The 17,109-nt window shown below is 33.0% G+C and overlaps 1 protein-coding gene across 2 annotated transcripts; it reads right to left on the bottom strand.

The window, feature by feature from the left end:
- Positions 1-3,665: 3,665 nt before the first annotated feature.
- On the bottom strand, positions 3,666-15,384 carry LOC120337659 (4-galactosyl-N-acetylglucosaminide 3-alpha-L-fucosyltransferase FUT6-like). Of its 2 annotated transcripts, XR_013478191.1 has the most exons (8): positions 14,344-15,384; positions 13,130-13,279; positions 11,661-11,734; positions 11,126-11,245; positions 9,760-10,284; positions 8,274-9,316; positions 4,192-4,340; positions 3,666-3,896 (listed from the first exon to the last, which is right to left on the bottom strand). XR_013478191.1 is itself a non-coding variant. In XM_039405519.2 (6 exons), the coding sequence occupies exons 1-6, from the start codon at positions 14,515-14,517 to the stop codon at positions 9,067-9,069; spliced, it is 1,293 nt and encodes a 430-aa protein (XP_039261453.2). In that variant the 5' UTR covers positions 14,518-15,384; the 3' UTR covers positions 8,147-9,066. The 2 variants fall into 2 exon arrangements, 1 of the variants encoding a protein (XP_039261453.2); XM_039405519.2 differs by lacking the exons at positions 3,666-3,896; positions 4,192-4,340 and having other exon boundaries at positions 8,147-9,316.
- Between the last annotated feature and the right edge of the window lie 1,725 nt (positions 15,385-17,109).

Here is a 17,109-nt window from a genome sequence, read left to right as displayed (position 1 = left end):
CTTTTACAGTATAAAGATCTAAAACGCAAAATTTTCTTATAAAACGTTCAGACTCATTTTTAGTACTATTTTCATTGCGATCTTGCTATGAATAATAAGAGCTTCCCTGCATGCTGGTGTTCTATACCTTCAGGTAGAAGCTGATGTTTATAGTCGTGTTTCATCAAAATTTCCTACATCACATTCCAAAGATTTATAAAATTCAAATTCAAATATGGATAAATTTGAATATTCCAAGTGATAGTATACTAAATGTATATTGTATAATATCATTTCTGACCTTGACTAATTTTTTACAATTTTCAAATTTAAATCAAAGCGTAAAAAGTGATGACAATAATTTTGTCAAAAATTAAAAAATTAAAATTCTGGGTTCTGGAAATAAGATTTAACATTTGCACCGGTGTCTTGTAAGCGGGGAGATTCAATTTGCTCTAGTCCATCTGCATGCCCATCTGCATCTTCTTTTACTGTAGTATATCTATTTATAAACTATCTCGACGTATAAGATAAAGATAACTATTGGGTTCTTATCATATACCATATATGACAGACAGAACAAATAAATCTATTCTTCCTAACTCAGTACCATAAATTTGTGAAACTTTTTTACGTCATAAAAATATCCCAACTACGTATAAATTCTCTACCTCCATCACAATGCTAACCTTCGAAATAAAACAAAACTAAAAGCAATAATTCAAATTTGCATCGTCAAGTACGTTAATAAATACAATGCAATGCATCTGAAAACCGAAACTTTAATTAAGTCATTTTTTTCTGCGTTTCTTGAACGTGAGGTCTAGTTTCGGAAATATTGCTTTTTACCACGATATGCCATTTTATGACAGGTAATAAATACATAAAAAACACGATAAAATATTTAAAATTAATTATCTATTATTAAATACATTAACATTGATTGATGTTTAGTTTTGTTGACATATTTGTAATATTCTGACCAATTTTAAAACGTTTAATGCGAAACGATGCAGAATTTACGATTTATTTATGTAAACTCGAATGATTTTGTCATGGTGTGTTTTCATTTTTCGATAAAAATAGGAACGTGAATTACAAAATTATAATTATTTCTCGTGAAAGATGCACTTCCTTTGTATCACATTGTTATAAATCATCGATTTGAATGGGTAATTGTTTGTTGGTAATATCATAACATATTTAAAATAGTAACATGACATACGTCGAATCTTTAACTTATGAATAAAAGCATATTTCTACTGAAGAATGTATCTCTGAGAAATTCCTGGAACTCCCAGAGCGCATTCAATTAATTTATGCCTTAAAACCTGTTTCATCGAATTATCAAAAATCAATTGACAACCGTTAACCAATTAGTACTCAATGACCTAATTTCTCTAGAATCACGATGACTTTCACTTTTTAATTTGCTGAAAGCGAAAAGGCGGGCAAGTATGTCACCGTAAACATTCTTGTCAAATTAAGATTTAATCCAAAGAATTTCTTACTTGAACTTCGTTTTCTGTTACCCATTTATGAACGATAAATTGCTGCAAATTGTGTAGTTAACATTAGTTTAATTTTGATTAGGAAATAGCTCTACGTTCTAATGGAATAAATTTTTGTAGCCATTTAAAACATTGAATATGTATTTCAATTGTAATTTATTTATCAAAGCATTCATTTTTGACCATAAAATGTTGACTTTTTCCAAAATTACTAAAGCGGTAGAAAGTAAGTGGAATTGAGTTAAACTTATAATAGACAAGATACACCTTTTATTCAAACTGAACTGCCTCTGTGTGTCTTAAATCTTATAAATATAAACAGATCCGGACAGGAAACGCGTCATCGGCTCCGTCGTATGCTAATGTACCTGCGTGGTACAAAAATATTTAAATCATATTTCGAATGCTGAAAGTTTTAAAAAAAAATTCTCTATTGTCCCATGAATTATTTGAAATATATACTCACATATATATATATATATATTTGCACTAATATATTTTACATAATATATTAAAATATTATTCTATCGGATATTAGGTTCGGTATCTTGAATACCTTGTTTATTCATTTATAGATTCACTCATCAATAAGTATTAGAAGACTACATTGGGTGCTCCCGAAGTATGCAAACCAAGATGGCGGACATCGGAACGTAACATGGGTAACAGGTTAGGGTTAGGCGATAATTTTTTTCCAATTTTCCTATTTTAGTCCTATTATTAGTTCGAAGACTAGCCAAGAGCCTCCCGTAGTATTTATACCTAAAATTATGGCCTAACCCTAACCTAGTACACATATTACATTCCGATGTCCGCCATCTTGGTTCGCATACTTCGGGAGCCCCCTACATTGTCATTATTTTAAATGTCATTCTTTAGGTTTAGGTCCACCTTATAGGTAAAATATCCTGTCAATGAAATTTGTGCCTAATCCGAACAAATAAACAGTAGAGTTGAATATTAAACAAAGCGTGCAAAAATATTTGTAAATTTAAAGTAGTTTAAATATGATAAATAATACCTATTTGAATTTCCAAATGTTTTGCAGTGTTTTTGAATACTGTAAATTACGTGACGTATTATATCACATAGAACGCATGATAGTGAAATTAAGTTTCCTACACGGAAATTACGCAGGGGTCATTTGTTCTGTATTGTTTTGACCGGAAACCAGAAAAATAGTTTATCTCATATTTTACCATAAATAAAATACATTTATGCAGCATATTTGCGAGAATGCTCATAACTTTTCAATCAAAGTTTTCAATTCAATGTATAAAGCCTAATTAACTAAGGAACACAATCATATACCACCTGTATTTTCATATATCATTTGAAACAAGAATTATATGTCAACAATGAATCTCGACCATTGCTCAAAGTTCTATTTTCACCACTTTCTTGGATATTGTAAAGTTGTCACTAAATACTAAGAATTTAAATCTTCATACTATGCGCTTTTTTTTTGTCCACACTCCACTCCACTCGTTTTGTGATCTTGATCCAATTTCGTGTATAACACGGACCGGCATGATTTTATATTTGTCATGCAGTTACGAGATCAGATAATGGACATTCATAGCATCCTGTAAGAAACCACGAATGGACTAGAATCTGGAATACGTATTGAGGGTTTTTCGCGGAAGATATTTATGGTCCGAATTGAATAACAAGAACACCCCAAGACAGTACTCGACTTTCTGAAAATGAAGCCCTCCCCCCCCCAGACTAAAAATTTGGGGCTTCGAATACCGACCAACTTATTAGCCGGGAAACACGGTACCAAAATCACTTTTATTTGTAGCGGTTCTAGAAAATCTGACTCAAATATAGTTACAACCCTATCAATTAAAAAGGTTAAATGAATCCGACGTGTTGAGACCCTTAATTAATATTAGTTATTTAGTTTTTTTTTTCCTCAACTCAGAAAGAATTTTGAATTTGGTATGAGCCGGTCGTATAATAATGATATTGTTTGCCTCGTTTAAACTCTACAGAAATCTGCTGCCGCCGCACTAAGACAGTCACAATACGGAAGTAGAGCATTGAGATAACAAGGTGGTTGAGTTTATTACTTCCAAATTGACCGACAGTCCTCTCATTACCTGAAGAAGTTGCCTACCAGCAAGACAATATTATTCAGACCAAATTGGTTACAATGTGTCGTTTATTACAAGAAATCACATTTTCAATATCAGCAAAAAAACAAAATTCACTCTTCTACCTATTTCTTCATATATATTTTCATTCAAGAATATATATTGTCAATATCGCCGTAGACAGCTTTAATCACTTTTTACGATAATCGGGAATCTCTGTATCGGGACTGGATGGATAGTAGGTGCTTGCGGTCGTTGGAGATGTTGTTGGCGATGTCTGTGCACTTGTAGAAGTCGTCGTGGATGGCTGAAATTCACGAATATGAAATGTTATGCATTAATTATAAAAGAACAAATTGTTTAATTTTTTCATAACTTTGCTATTTTAGTATTAGTTGATATATAATGAAAAGAGATACCCAAATACATTTCAATATTTAATTGTGAACCAATGGATGAATAATTTCCTTTTCAAAGCAATCTCTACTCAATTCATTTTTTTTATGTATAAAATATAAAGCCATAGTTTTGTCAAATATTGGCTACTATAGATTCAAAACTGAATATCACACAGGGGACTATAATGTAATATGATGACTCACAAAGCATTTTCCACATGGTTTAAAGTAAGAAGGGTAATAATAATATGGAGCTATGCAGTAATATCCATATGGACATCCACTCCACCATTGTTTCAAGCAAAACCCACAAAGATAGGCATCGGTTTCAAAGGCTGTTATTGCCAAAATAGCTGCAACAAGAATTAGCTTCATGGCAATTCGTATGACGGTTGATAAATTAGTCTATTGAATCTATAAAAAAATATGTTATGTTAAAAACTATAACCTAATATCATTTCATATATCTTCAAAACCATACCCCTGGATGTGAACTATCTTGTCATAACATGAAGGGCATCTACAATATATATAAAAAGTTACAATGAGCATGTCACTGTCATAGTATTTCTATACATTATATTTACCACAAGTTTTTGAACGTTACAATCAGTGTTATAACCGTTGTTGGATGTCTACAAACGTTTTCCTGTCTATAATTTCACATTGAGCATGTCAGCGCTTACTCTCTAAAATGTATTTGTGTATTGAACACGTTTAGTAGTATATATATATATATATATACTGTAAGTGTAAACATTGTTGAATGATGTACACAATCTGATCTACAAATTTACAATCTTTTGTTTAAAAACCAAACCATTCTGGTTTATAAATTGTCAAGTTGAACATAATCACCAAACTCGGCAATTGAAGACGAATTTACTGTATATATATCTTAATTTTTGCTATATGTAGCTCAGAGATCATTTTCAGAAAGTCGAGTACTGTCTTATCATGTTACAACACCCCCTTTTATATCGTCAGATTTATTGTTAATTTTATTGAATTTTTCGTTTTCGAAAACTTGATCACATTTTATCAAAGAAAACACAGCAATCACGATGACTTTCACTTTTTAATTCGTTGTATCGTACGAGACATTTCACTGATAATTACGGTTGCTTCCCGATTTAAAACAAACCGTTAATCTTGTGAAACGATTGTAATGCCAATGGAAATTGGGGTGAAAAGAAATTATTTAAACCTGAGGTTCCGAAACCGCAGCCCGCGGGCAAATTACGGCCCGCGTAACGACTTGTAATGGCCCGCCGAACTCAAGCGAAATAGTTGAACGGTTTAAACTTTAACCGTAAATAAATACTAATATGGTACCACTTCATGTTTTTGCGAGACTGAAAACAGACGTTTTTTTGATAAATGGTAGCGTTTTTTATTTCTTCATTGAAAAGAATTAAACTTTTTTTAAGCGATTTTTCTTCCTTGCCAACAAAATATTCCAGTTCTGAAGGAATATAACACGAGGCGCCATTATGAAGCTAATCATACTTCAAATTATGATCAATTGATGAGGGTATTTCAAAATTTATTCATTATAATATAACTGGAATGCTGAGACTTAGTATGTGTACCAGGTTGAGGTTGGGCCATAATTTCAGGTACAATTACTACGGGAGGCACTTGACTATTGCCCGAACTCGTAATAGAACTAAAATGAGGAAATGGAATAAACTTATGGCTTAACCCTAACCTGGTACACATACTACGTTCCGGTGTCCGCAATCTTGGTACCATTACTTTCTGGGGTACCTACAAAAATACAAAACTAAATTACGTTGGCATTTTTTTTTTATATTTATATATATTGGGATGTTTTTTGTGTAGCATAAGAAGTCATAAGTAGCCATTAATAGGAGGCCATATGTCAGATGAGCAAGTAACTTCATTAGTCACTACCAGTTGCGAATACCTTGTTAAAAGTCGTGCTGGTTATTTATTTCTCGGGTATTCTATCACCTAAATCCTATAATTATTAATTCTATTACATAACAAACTGCAATGCTAGGTGTATTTAAAATCAAGCTTGCAGCCAATTTTTCAAAATTTTCTGAACCCCAGCCGTGCTTTCGATCCCTTTTTGCCGCTCCCCTTTGCTGGGCGGCGAATATCCTTCTGATTCGAATTTTGGCCTGCGGTCAATCAACTTTGGGAAACCCGAATTTAAACGAACGGAATCCTTTATAATACCAAGAAATAAAATTAGCCACATTCGTAATATAAGGAATATTTTGTATGGCTAAAAGTAGCGAACAACTTTTATATGAATTATTTTGGAACAGTTGAACTAGTACCAGTCGATGTGTGACAACAATACTTTACGTGACAGTATCGTCGATTTGTATCGGTAGCGTGTTTCATTCCATCTTTTAACGGTAAAACGGAGTACAGAAATTTTTTTATCGGAGTTTCTCGTACATTTAACATTAGTTAACAATATTCAATGACTGATAATAAAAATGTTATATTTTGCTAAAATAAAAAAAACGTCGTTGTTTCCAACCGTTAGCGAGACTAGTCTTTTTCGAAAGATTTTGTACGTTCAGACATTGTTGCTTATTTGTTTTATTAATGTGTGTCATCAATCAAATATGTTTATAAAAATCACGATGACTCTCATTGTTGATCACATGCCAAATATAACACAATATGGGCTATTCCAAGTGAAACTACAGGACAATTCCAGAAATTTTGCATGTTGTCAAATTCAATATATTTTTACATTTTCAGCTACATGTTTTGTTTCATTGTCCAATCAGTTGCTTTATTGAATATGTAAAAAATTGCACAAAAGTTACACCCAACCTTACTTAGTAGATAAAAAAAATATAGTAAAATATAGCGTGACACTACAGGACGGCAAATCCACATGCACTAACAGTACATTGTGTTGTGCTGTAAATTTTTGTGATGGTACAGTAGGAGCCCATAATAATTTCTGGTGCAGTAGCTGAACTACCCCTCTATGTGTTGCTCAAGTTACTTAATGTAACACTGTAAATCCATGCCAATAATGTGCATATTGTATGTGACACTACAGGACGAGACACTACAGGACATTTTTCCACTTCGGAATAGCGGCATCTATCATCTCTTAAAATTCTGGTAATAAATCGTTAAATGGGTGAAGAAATGTCCTACAGCACTGCAAACATTTAAACTTTACTAACTTAAATCCAGTGCGTCAATTCCATATGAAATAACTGTACCACACAATCAAACACTTTGTGTCAGGAATCATCACAAAATATGTCAATTATACCAAAATTTCTACATTTCAGGCCATTTTTTATAAACCATCAAAAACCTGGGTGAAATTTTAAATTGTTCGATGAAATGAATGCAGTCCAATAAAATTCCAATGTCTTTTGATATCAAAAATAAAAAAAAATTACTTTCACTACACTTTTTAAAAAATTGATGGAATTCAACTTTTGCTTGGAATGGCCCATATTCAAAATAAAAAATATTTTTTTATTTTTAATCATCATTGTAGATAGTTCCGGGTATCATTAATTTTAAAGAGATTTATCATTCGAAATAAGTTACTATGACCACAAGCACATATATGTGATTGTTGTTGATTTTTTAAAAGTAAAACCTATTTAATTGTATGTATTGGCAAAATATTTATCCACAAAAGATAATGCAATATAATCAAGTAATATTTTTCGGTGCTTATTTCAGAAGCTTATAACAGGTTTGCAGTTCATTTTCATTTTTGAATTGAAATAAATTAGGAATGCAGCATTTTATTGCAATTCTTTAAACAGCTTATTTTCAAACAAACTTGAATTGTGCATTTCAGGTTGTCATTTGGAAGCCCTCGGATATTTTGCTCGACTACATGTGACCGCTAATAGCAATGTCTGTGAATTTAAAATAGCATATTTTTTCTCCTCAAGAGCCAACGTGAATCCTGCATGACTATTTTAACCATTAATTGTTTGCAATAATTGTTACGTTACGTTATCTGCTCAAGTATATTGTTTTTCCTCGTATTTAAGTATTGCATTATATGAGGATTAGTGATAGGTGGATTATGTTACTCATTTAGTCATGATATTGTTTGATCACTTATAATAAGCTAATTTTTTTAAAAGGCAATGAAAATCTGAGTTAAGCTTGCAATTCCAGAGAAGGAAAATTTTTGAAGTCGTGATTAAGAAAATAAATATATTATAGTTCATATATAAGGAATTGTTAATAAATGAATATCAATCAATTGTCGATATTGTATAATTTAAACTACGACAACAGAGAATTACCAATATTTGACTTTGGCTCTGATTTCTCACACCAGGGAGTTTGAAAATACGACTCCAGTTTTGGTTCCAAAATCAATGACACATGTTCCGACTCCACAGTTCTGGTATGTGAAGCCTTACGTTCTGCAACCCATGCTGCTTGTTCATTTTTGTAACAGCCTGCAATGACGTAACTATCCTGAACTGTCGTCGATTTTGAGGTTGCATTTGAATTTGACGTCGAATTCGCAATTTACATTGGACTAAAAGTTAGTCTAACGTTTTGTTTATCGTTTCGTTGTTAAATGTTTCATTATTGTGACGCAGGTAGGAATGAAATCTTAAACTGTTTTTTTTCCTCAAGTTTGCCCAAAGCAAAACTAAACCAATAAGTTTGGAAAATTATATTAAGATTATTTAGATAGTTCACTGGAAAATGAACCGCCTGTCAAAGTGAATGTGAAAAATGGAATTTTTTAATGCATGTTCCGGTCGCTTTGGTTGCCGGTAAATCGAATCATTGGACTGTCAAACTCGAGTCATTGTGGCACGCTTCCGCTGCGTTCCCGTATAATATTTGGACTATACCATATTAGATATTATTTATATTTATAATGGATGCTAAAAAGATAAAAGAGTGTTTGATAATAAAAATATATCAATTATTCGAATACGTTTTTGATAATAAGGGGTAAATATTTGTATAAAATAATTAAAAAATTAACGTAGTTAACGACAATAGTGCATAGATGCAATTGTCCAATATAAATTGATAGTTCATAAATTTATAAATAAATAAAATCATCATAAATTATTAAAAATAACTTTTCCCCCTAAAATTCAAACATTCCTTATTCTCTTCTTCAAAAAACCATTCTTTTAGTGATGTCACTTTTTTCTGTAATGTTTGGGATCTGAGAGAATTACGTCCAGATAAAAATTTCGAAACATGGTTTGGATCGGAAATGTTATACTTGGCTTTTCCTTGAATGATTTTGCATAGTTGACATAAATCCTTTGTTTGTTTAACAATTGAAAAGTTTTCTACTCTCATCGTTCGCCATCTGAAAATAAAATACAAATTTGCCAGCAGATGCATATCGGTACTACTAGGAGTACTATATTAGTTTATTATCTCGGATCAGAAGCCTATTGATTTTGGATGAATAATGTCGTATTATTAGCGAGTTATTGATTAATTAGTGATGGGACACGCCCCAAAACCGATAGGCTTCTGGTCCGAGATATGGTAATTGCACATGCAAAATTTGGAGCAGATTCAACCTCGCCTTCGTGAGATATCGCGTTCATCTAACAGATAAACAAACAGACAGACAGACAAATACCTATCAACATACTTACTGATTTTGAGATCGATAGGTAACTAGCCTATGCATGCATTTTGAGTATGTCTTAGCTTTGAATCCGATTATGGGTGTGGGATTTGACTTAATTCGATATACCAATTTCAATATGATAGTGTTAGTAATATTGTTAGTGTTTATACCTGAAATACTCTAAATAAGCAGTGTCATTCCTGTCTAAATAATTCAAATACGTTACAAGTTCTTCCACCGAATTAAAATCTTCAGCAAATATGAAAGATCCAGGTGGAGCCAGTGATGTGTAGTCGGCTTTCGTTGCTCCCCATACTACGGGCACAGTGTTTCCATGAAACGCATTTTGAAATAATTTTTCTGTTATGTAGTCTCTGCAGTGATATGAATTCTCAAATGCCAAATAAAATTTGTAAGACTTCAAAAGATTGGGAATGGAATTCATCTTTCTTGATATTTGCTTCCTAAAACACTTTCCAAATGTTTTTAATCGTCCTTCAGATAAGATTGAAATTTTTGTGACTAATTTGTGCCGATAGACCGCAGCTGGTGTTGCTCCACAATTCGAGATAACCGCTGCCGCCCATTTGTTTTTAGTCATTGGTATCCATGTTACATTATTATCAGATAAATCTTTTATCTGAAGCGTTCTGTAGACACTTGTTAAAAAAGGAGTGTATATATCGGAATTCCGCCTGTTAAAATAATAAATCGGATGATGGCTGTGAATAAAATGTATTTTTCTTTCGGAGATCCAAATTTACTCATGCTTGCATTATTCTTTTGCAATGATACTTTTTGTTTGTTAACCATGGTATGTTGATAACAATATTCAAAATCAATTGAATATCAAACGAGAATATCGGTCGGAGACCGAAGGCTTATCGACCGAAACTGCGGTTTTGAATCATGACTCTATAGTGACACCGCGTGTCCCATCACTAATTAATTAATAACTCGCTAATTATACGACATAATTCATCCAAAATCAATAGGCTTCTGGTCCGATATATGATGAATGCACATATGATGAATGCATGAATTTGGAGCAGATTCAACCTCGCATTCTTGAGATATTGCGTTCATCTAACAGACAAACAAACAGAAATACAGACAGACAAATACCTATCAACATACTTACCGATCTTAAGATCGATAAGTAATAATGCGCGGGTGAAAAAGCAACGAAAACAAATAAATTTCTGTATGAAAGAACCAGATAATCAGCCAACTACTTTATTGTCTTTGCTTTGCATTTGTGAAATTTTTATTACCCCAAGGATTTTTAGTTAAGTTTGAAGAATAAGATAGAGATAAAATTAATTTTGTCAACTCCGGGGTTAGGAATCACCATATTGATATGTTTCAATCCTGTTAATTATTTTAGTTTGTTTTGGCTGTCTTTCGTTCGAATTGTGGAAAAGATGAGGTAAGTAAATTATCATAATTTAATTTATTCTATTTATCTGAGAGTACTCTATTAATCCTAATCCGTCTCAAATATCACTCTCTAATTATTTTGTATAGCACTCATACCTGTATCCCATGGTACTGTTGAACTTTATGGATTCCTCGAAATCGAAAGTTTCGTTATGATAATATTTCAGAGTGGAAGGACTTTCTTTCGTCCAATATATATAGAGTTGATCATTTCGTCTGACAAAAAAACAGTCTTAAAATTATTTCCTTTTACTCGGCTTAAGATTTTGTACTGACAAGCAAATATGACATATGCCCGATACTTGCGATGTTTTCTAACCCACTGATAATGCCTTTAGTTTTGTAATTATAGTATTTTAACCCGCACATGATAATATGGAGATAACTTACTGTCATACTATGCAATTCAAGAGTCCTGCTGCACACACTTGTCCGAGGAATCTGATTTTGGTCAGACGAAACGTTACAGATATACATTTGTGTTAGTGCGCATTTGTGAATTACAATCGCACAGTATGGCCAGGTTTATTCATGCCAAAGCATCGTTGCATTATTCGCAACGGATCCAGTAGCGCAAAGTCATTGATAAAGGATTGGTAGTTAGTCTCGAGTAATCTCTACTGATACTTACCGTTTAATTGGCATTTTACCGGGTTCCACAAATTTATACAGAAATATGACTGCAGCGGTGTTGTTATCAGTTATCTGAAATTCCAGTAAATAAAATTAGATACGTTTTTATGATTAATAGTTTCATATAATCAGTGATATATTTCAAATTAAAAATTAAACGAAGATAAAATAATAAAAATCAGAACCCACAAATTTGTTAAATATTTAATTAAAATAAATTTGGTTTGTTTTATATTCATACCAAAAAAGTTCCAGTATAGATCAGGATATGTTCCAATGAAGGAGAATGCGTATCAAAACATTCTTAAAACAAATTGGTGAACTCAAAACTGCAATGGCAGCAAAAATCAGAAAAAATCCTCATAGAGGATTGCGTGTGAGCGACTGACAATTTTGTGCAAGTTTGGCTCTCAAGCTTAGGAGATTATTTGGAACTTAAGCTAATGCAGTGGTTCTCAAAGTTTTTGAAAAATTGTGCATAACTGTCCCCTTTCAATTTTTCTGATGACTCGCGTTCCACTGAAGAAATGAAAGCAAATAACAACGCGGTATATCAAACATTCATCTATTGAATGGTATTAAAACAGTTCAATGAGATGGCTGCGCCTGCTTGGCTCCCATTGGTTCTTCTACCTTGGGTTATGTTTCAAAAAATAATGCAACTCTCATATCGTGTCTCACGAGCATTCTGTTTCAATATTTTGTATAAATAGCGAGTAACGTATAAAAATCTGTTTTATATTCGTAAGTTGTTGCAAATGGAATGAGCATTTTAGTGTCATCTTAATGACATCGGGATAGAACGGTGTCGCTGTGGTTTCTCTTTTCCTTCGGACCTATCACAGCAAAACTAAATCTCACATATGAATCGTTATATCTAAATAGATTTTTTATGGCGGGGCGTATTTTTAAATAATCCCGAGAAAATTTACAATCAGTTGCACACGCCTTCATAAACAATACGCTCTGATTTACGGTACTTGCCACGTTAACCAACGTTTGTTACGTAATAATGTCTTTGGTAGAGCATGTCGTGCTTTGGAGAAACACTGTGAAAGCATGACATCAAAATTTTACTCCAAATCAAAGTGCTTCTGTGCCGAGGTTAAAGTTGTCTCGCGCCCCACCTAAAATGGCCTCGCGGACCTCTAAGCGATCGCGGACCTCAGTTTGAGAACCAATGTTCTAATGTGTAGAGACATCACTTTTGTGCAAATTATCCTAGATTCTTTATTCTTACGGGTACAATCATGCACAAACAGAAGTTCAAGTGTAAACAAAATCAAAGAAATCTTCTCTATTTTTGTAGGAGCAATTAATAAATTTATGTGTTCTTATTTGTTGGGTTCACCCTGTATAAGATTCCAATTCTTTGATACAAATATTACGAGTATAGTAAAGTATTACGAATTCTCGTTTAACAATTTCTATGTGAACATGTTGTTGTGTAGAATGATAATAGGATACCTTGGACATGTCCATAGTAAATGAACAGTTGCCACATTCGTCAATCGGGCTGTATAATGTATGTGCTTCAGCAATATATTTCTTGATACTCTCCATGTGATCTTCTCGCACACTTTTATCTGGCAATTCGGTATGCCAAAATAGAACAATCTGCGATAAATTTATTAAAAGTTAATTGTATACTATGGAATATACAAGTTCTAACGTTTTTTCAAGAAAAAATTCCGTTTTGATTAACAATTCCGCTCATTTTATCCTATAATAGTAAGTTTCTAATGATTAGAATGGAGAAAATAGCTATTGTTATCCATCCAAACACATGCACACACTCATGCACTTTTGCTTCGGATTTACTAACATACTTCATAAATCTTCATTTGGTCTTTATTATAAGAGAGACAATAATATTTCACGATCACAATTTCTTCTCACTAGTTAATAGCACGCGAATTCACATCGATTAATTAAAAAAATACTTCAAATAAATGCTGATGGGAATAATCAAAACAAGAAAAACGATCAGAGAAATGTCACAGATCAATTCAAGAATAATTTTTAGAGTGAAAATCTATCTTAACTTCATTTGCTATTCCATGCGATATTTTTATATTATCAAAATTTCATTTTAATCTATTAGACGCGAAGTGTCCATATATGGATCATTTCAGTAAATCAATCTGGTTAGTCTTGTCTTCGAGTTAACTGTTCCACTTCATTTTCATTGCAACTAATGGACCAGTCAATTTAAAATTTTTACCCAAATATTGAAATTAAATTTTTACCAATTCATACACTATCGCAGCATATGAATTATAAACCTTCGTTAAAAATGGCAGTACAATGACAGAACGATTCGTGACGATACATGAGGACTCATTCGTGAAATCGACTAAGTCTATAGTTCGAAATATATAGAAACAAAATCTCTTTTTGGTTACTCAAAAGTGAACTAACATGTTTTTGTAGGAGTATATCTGTGGATTATCAAAATATTTAAAGAAATAACATCATGTTATAATGAAAGTTTATGCTACAATTTCCCACACAAAAAAACGATTTTCACGAAACTAAAGTTAAAAAAATTATTGCCATTTTTCTTCTGTTTTGGGGCGTAACCAAACAAGAACATAATAAATAGAAACCAGCAACAAAAATTGTGTTTCATTGTTTAGTCAATCAACATACCTGACTCAAATTATCCAAAGCTCACTTACTTTATGCTGTTCGAATTTCCTGTTATTTTGTTGATTTTGTACATTTTTCTGGTTATCAATCAAATACCATCGTTTTTCAGAAGAAAATTTCCCATGTATAAAACCATATAAGGTGAAAACGAAAACAGCAGCAAATGCTCCGATGCGCAAAGATTTTGCAAGCGTTAAGACCATTGTAAAAGGAATATTAGCTTTGAAAAAGAAACACACTGTTAGGGCTGGGCGTTTCGAAACACTGTTTCGATACGTTTCGAAACACTGATATGTCGAAACGGCACTGTTTCGACTTCCGAAACGGACATTATGACGTCATAGCAATAACAATCTGAAATCAGTCAAAATATCATTCAGCGATGTCCAAGTCGAATTTCATATCCGAATTTATTCGAATATCGCGACTCTCAAATATCGTTTTTAGTGTTTATAAGAATATTGAATATATTTCAACATAGTCGAGATAGTCTGGGTTACTGCGGCAGTAAATCTAAAATCAAATTTAGTCGTAATTAATCTTTTTCATCCTTAGTTTCTATAGTGACCGAGCATTTCCTGCATTTGCCCCGTATGAACTAGCTCTTGAATATCATTTAGTATCTATCGCAGATTTTATTGTTACACTGCCGTCGTTAATATTAATATAGTTCAGTGCAAGTTTGCGGTATTAATTTATAAGCAATAATAAAAGCATAACAGTCGACGTGAAATATTCAAAACAGAACTAACTTGAAGAAAAATGAAACACGATTTTCAGTCTTAACTCTCCGTCATTGGCGGATGGAAATTTGTGAATTGGGTCGACTCATTTGATTACGACGATAATCGCGTTATATGCAAAACAAACAGTCAAAATTTGTGGGGGGAAGGAAAATTGTGGCGGAATTTAGCTTAACGATGTCGATGTCACGCTGACGATAAACAGTCACAACAAAAGTTAGCCGCGACAAAAATCCGAATTTATGTTAATTTTACTGTTTAATTTAAATCATTTCTCTGGGCGCCTGGTTGTATCTAATTTCAATCAACGATAATATAATGAATACCCATTTCCTGTGTTCATGGAGTTGACAATGTATTTGGAATTCAGATTCAAAGATATTTTTTAAAATGTATTAGTCAAGTATTCGGTTGTGGCTTGGTATTATGGCTCTCCTTGGTATCATTACTCCACTGGATCACAAGGCTCTGTGACATCGGATAATATAGGAAATGATCCCAATTATTACATAAGATGAGGGCAGGGTCGCATTGATACGTTGAGAGGCCCCATGCTATATATGCTGCTTGTGAGCCCCATCTCTAACAATGACGTAATTCGTAATAATTATTCTGATTCCATTTGGTCACTGCTTTGCCATTAGCAAAAACCTTCATTGAATTATCATTATCGTTTCATGCTCTCGAATTAGCCTCCAGTGCTTCGTTTTTGTGGTTTTAATTCTTGAAAATATGTGCAATTATACAATAAATTCGATAGGTAATGATGGTTTTATTGTTTTTGACAAACGTGTGTTTCGTTTCGTTTCGATTTCGTTTCGAAGGCGAAATTTCGTTTCGATTTCGAAACACCAGTGTTTCGAAAATGCCGAAGAAAACCGGAGAAGAAGGCGTAGTGTTTTAGCTATTCTTCATATTCTGATTTTTTTTTTCAGTTCTTTCTATTTAATTATTCTTCTATTTATAAACATAGCTGAAAATTCCAGGCCTCTGCATCTCTTTTAGTTCTGAAGCCCTTAATAAAAACCTGGGGAACCCACACAATTCTTTGTATTACGCATTGACAACAATCGGAAATCTCTGAAATCGGAAGTATCTTTCATGGTCCTCTTCCTCTTTTTTGTCTCTCCCGTTTCTCCTCCTTTGTTTTACTTGATACAGATGGGTCGCTAAAAATATCAAATCGTTAGCAATCTCGGTGTTACCGCCTCATCTTTTCAGTCGATCCCATGCTGGTTTTTCGCATTCTTCAGATTTAGGGTGCGAATTTCACAATGGCGCCAAATTAATCAGAGTTGCAACAAGGTAAAGCCATACAATAAGACAATCGTAGCTGGCCCAAAGATATACTAGCAAGAGTAAACTACTGCTGCACATGGTAAAGAGCTTGCCTACTGGGTTTGGCTTGTTGGCATTACGGATTTCCGCTTGTCAGTCTTTGACAATATTGACATGTTGTTTCCTAATTTGGCGTGATCGATATTTAGTAATCAATACAGGCGTTTTACAATTATTATACTACGTTTGTTATAAAAAAGCACTGCCAAATGCGACATACACTATCCTCAACATTTAAAAAAACTCAACTCATTCACCCCACGACGTGTAAAGTACAGAGTTATTCACGAACTATTGATCAAATACGATTGCGTTTTCCGAAACAAGGGTAATGTTGTTAATGATGAAGTTTCAAACGGACAGTTTTAAAACTGAACTACTTTTTTTCTTTATAGTGACCAATCCTAGTAATGCAATGAGGCACGATATGCGTTTCCACGCTATGATCAAGAAAGATTTCAGCTATAAGTATTGAATGTTGGATGCTGGACGTCATAAATAAAATTTCAAATCAGCGTGAAATACGAAATATAAGTTGAAGACCGGATACAAACGCTAATCCCAATTAGATTAAATAGTAAATTGAATTAAGAATCTCAAAGCTGTAATAAGACGTCACGACACCAGAAAATCCGATGTCATGGGGAGTAAGGCCCAATTACTAATAAAGATTTTCGATTCTTACGTATTTTTTTCAAAAAATAGAGGCATTAT

The sequence above is a fragment of the Styela clava genome, chromosome 10, assembly GCF_964204865.1.
Source record: "Styela clava chromosome 10, kaStyClav1.hap1.2, whole genome shotgun sequence".
Classification (NCBI taxonomy): domain Eukaryota; kingdom Metazoa; phylum Chordata; class Ascidiacea; order Stolidobranchia; family Styelidae; genus Styela; species Styela clava.
Note: the sequence above shows the minus strand (reverse complement) of the source record. Positions and strands in the feature narration are given on the sequence as shown.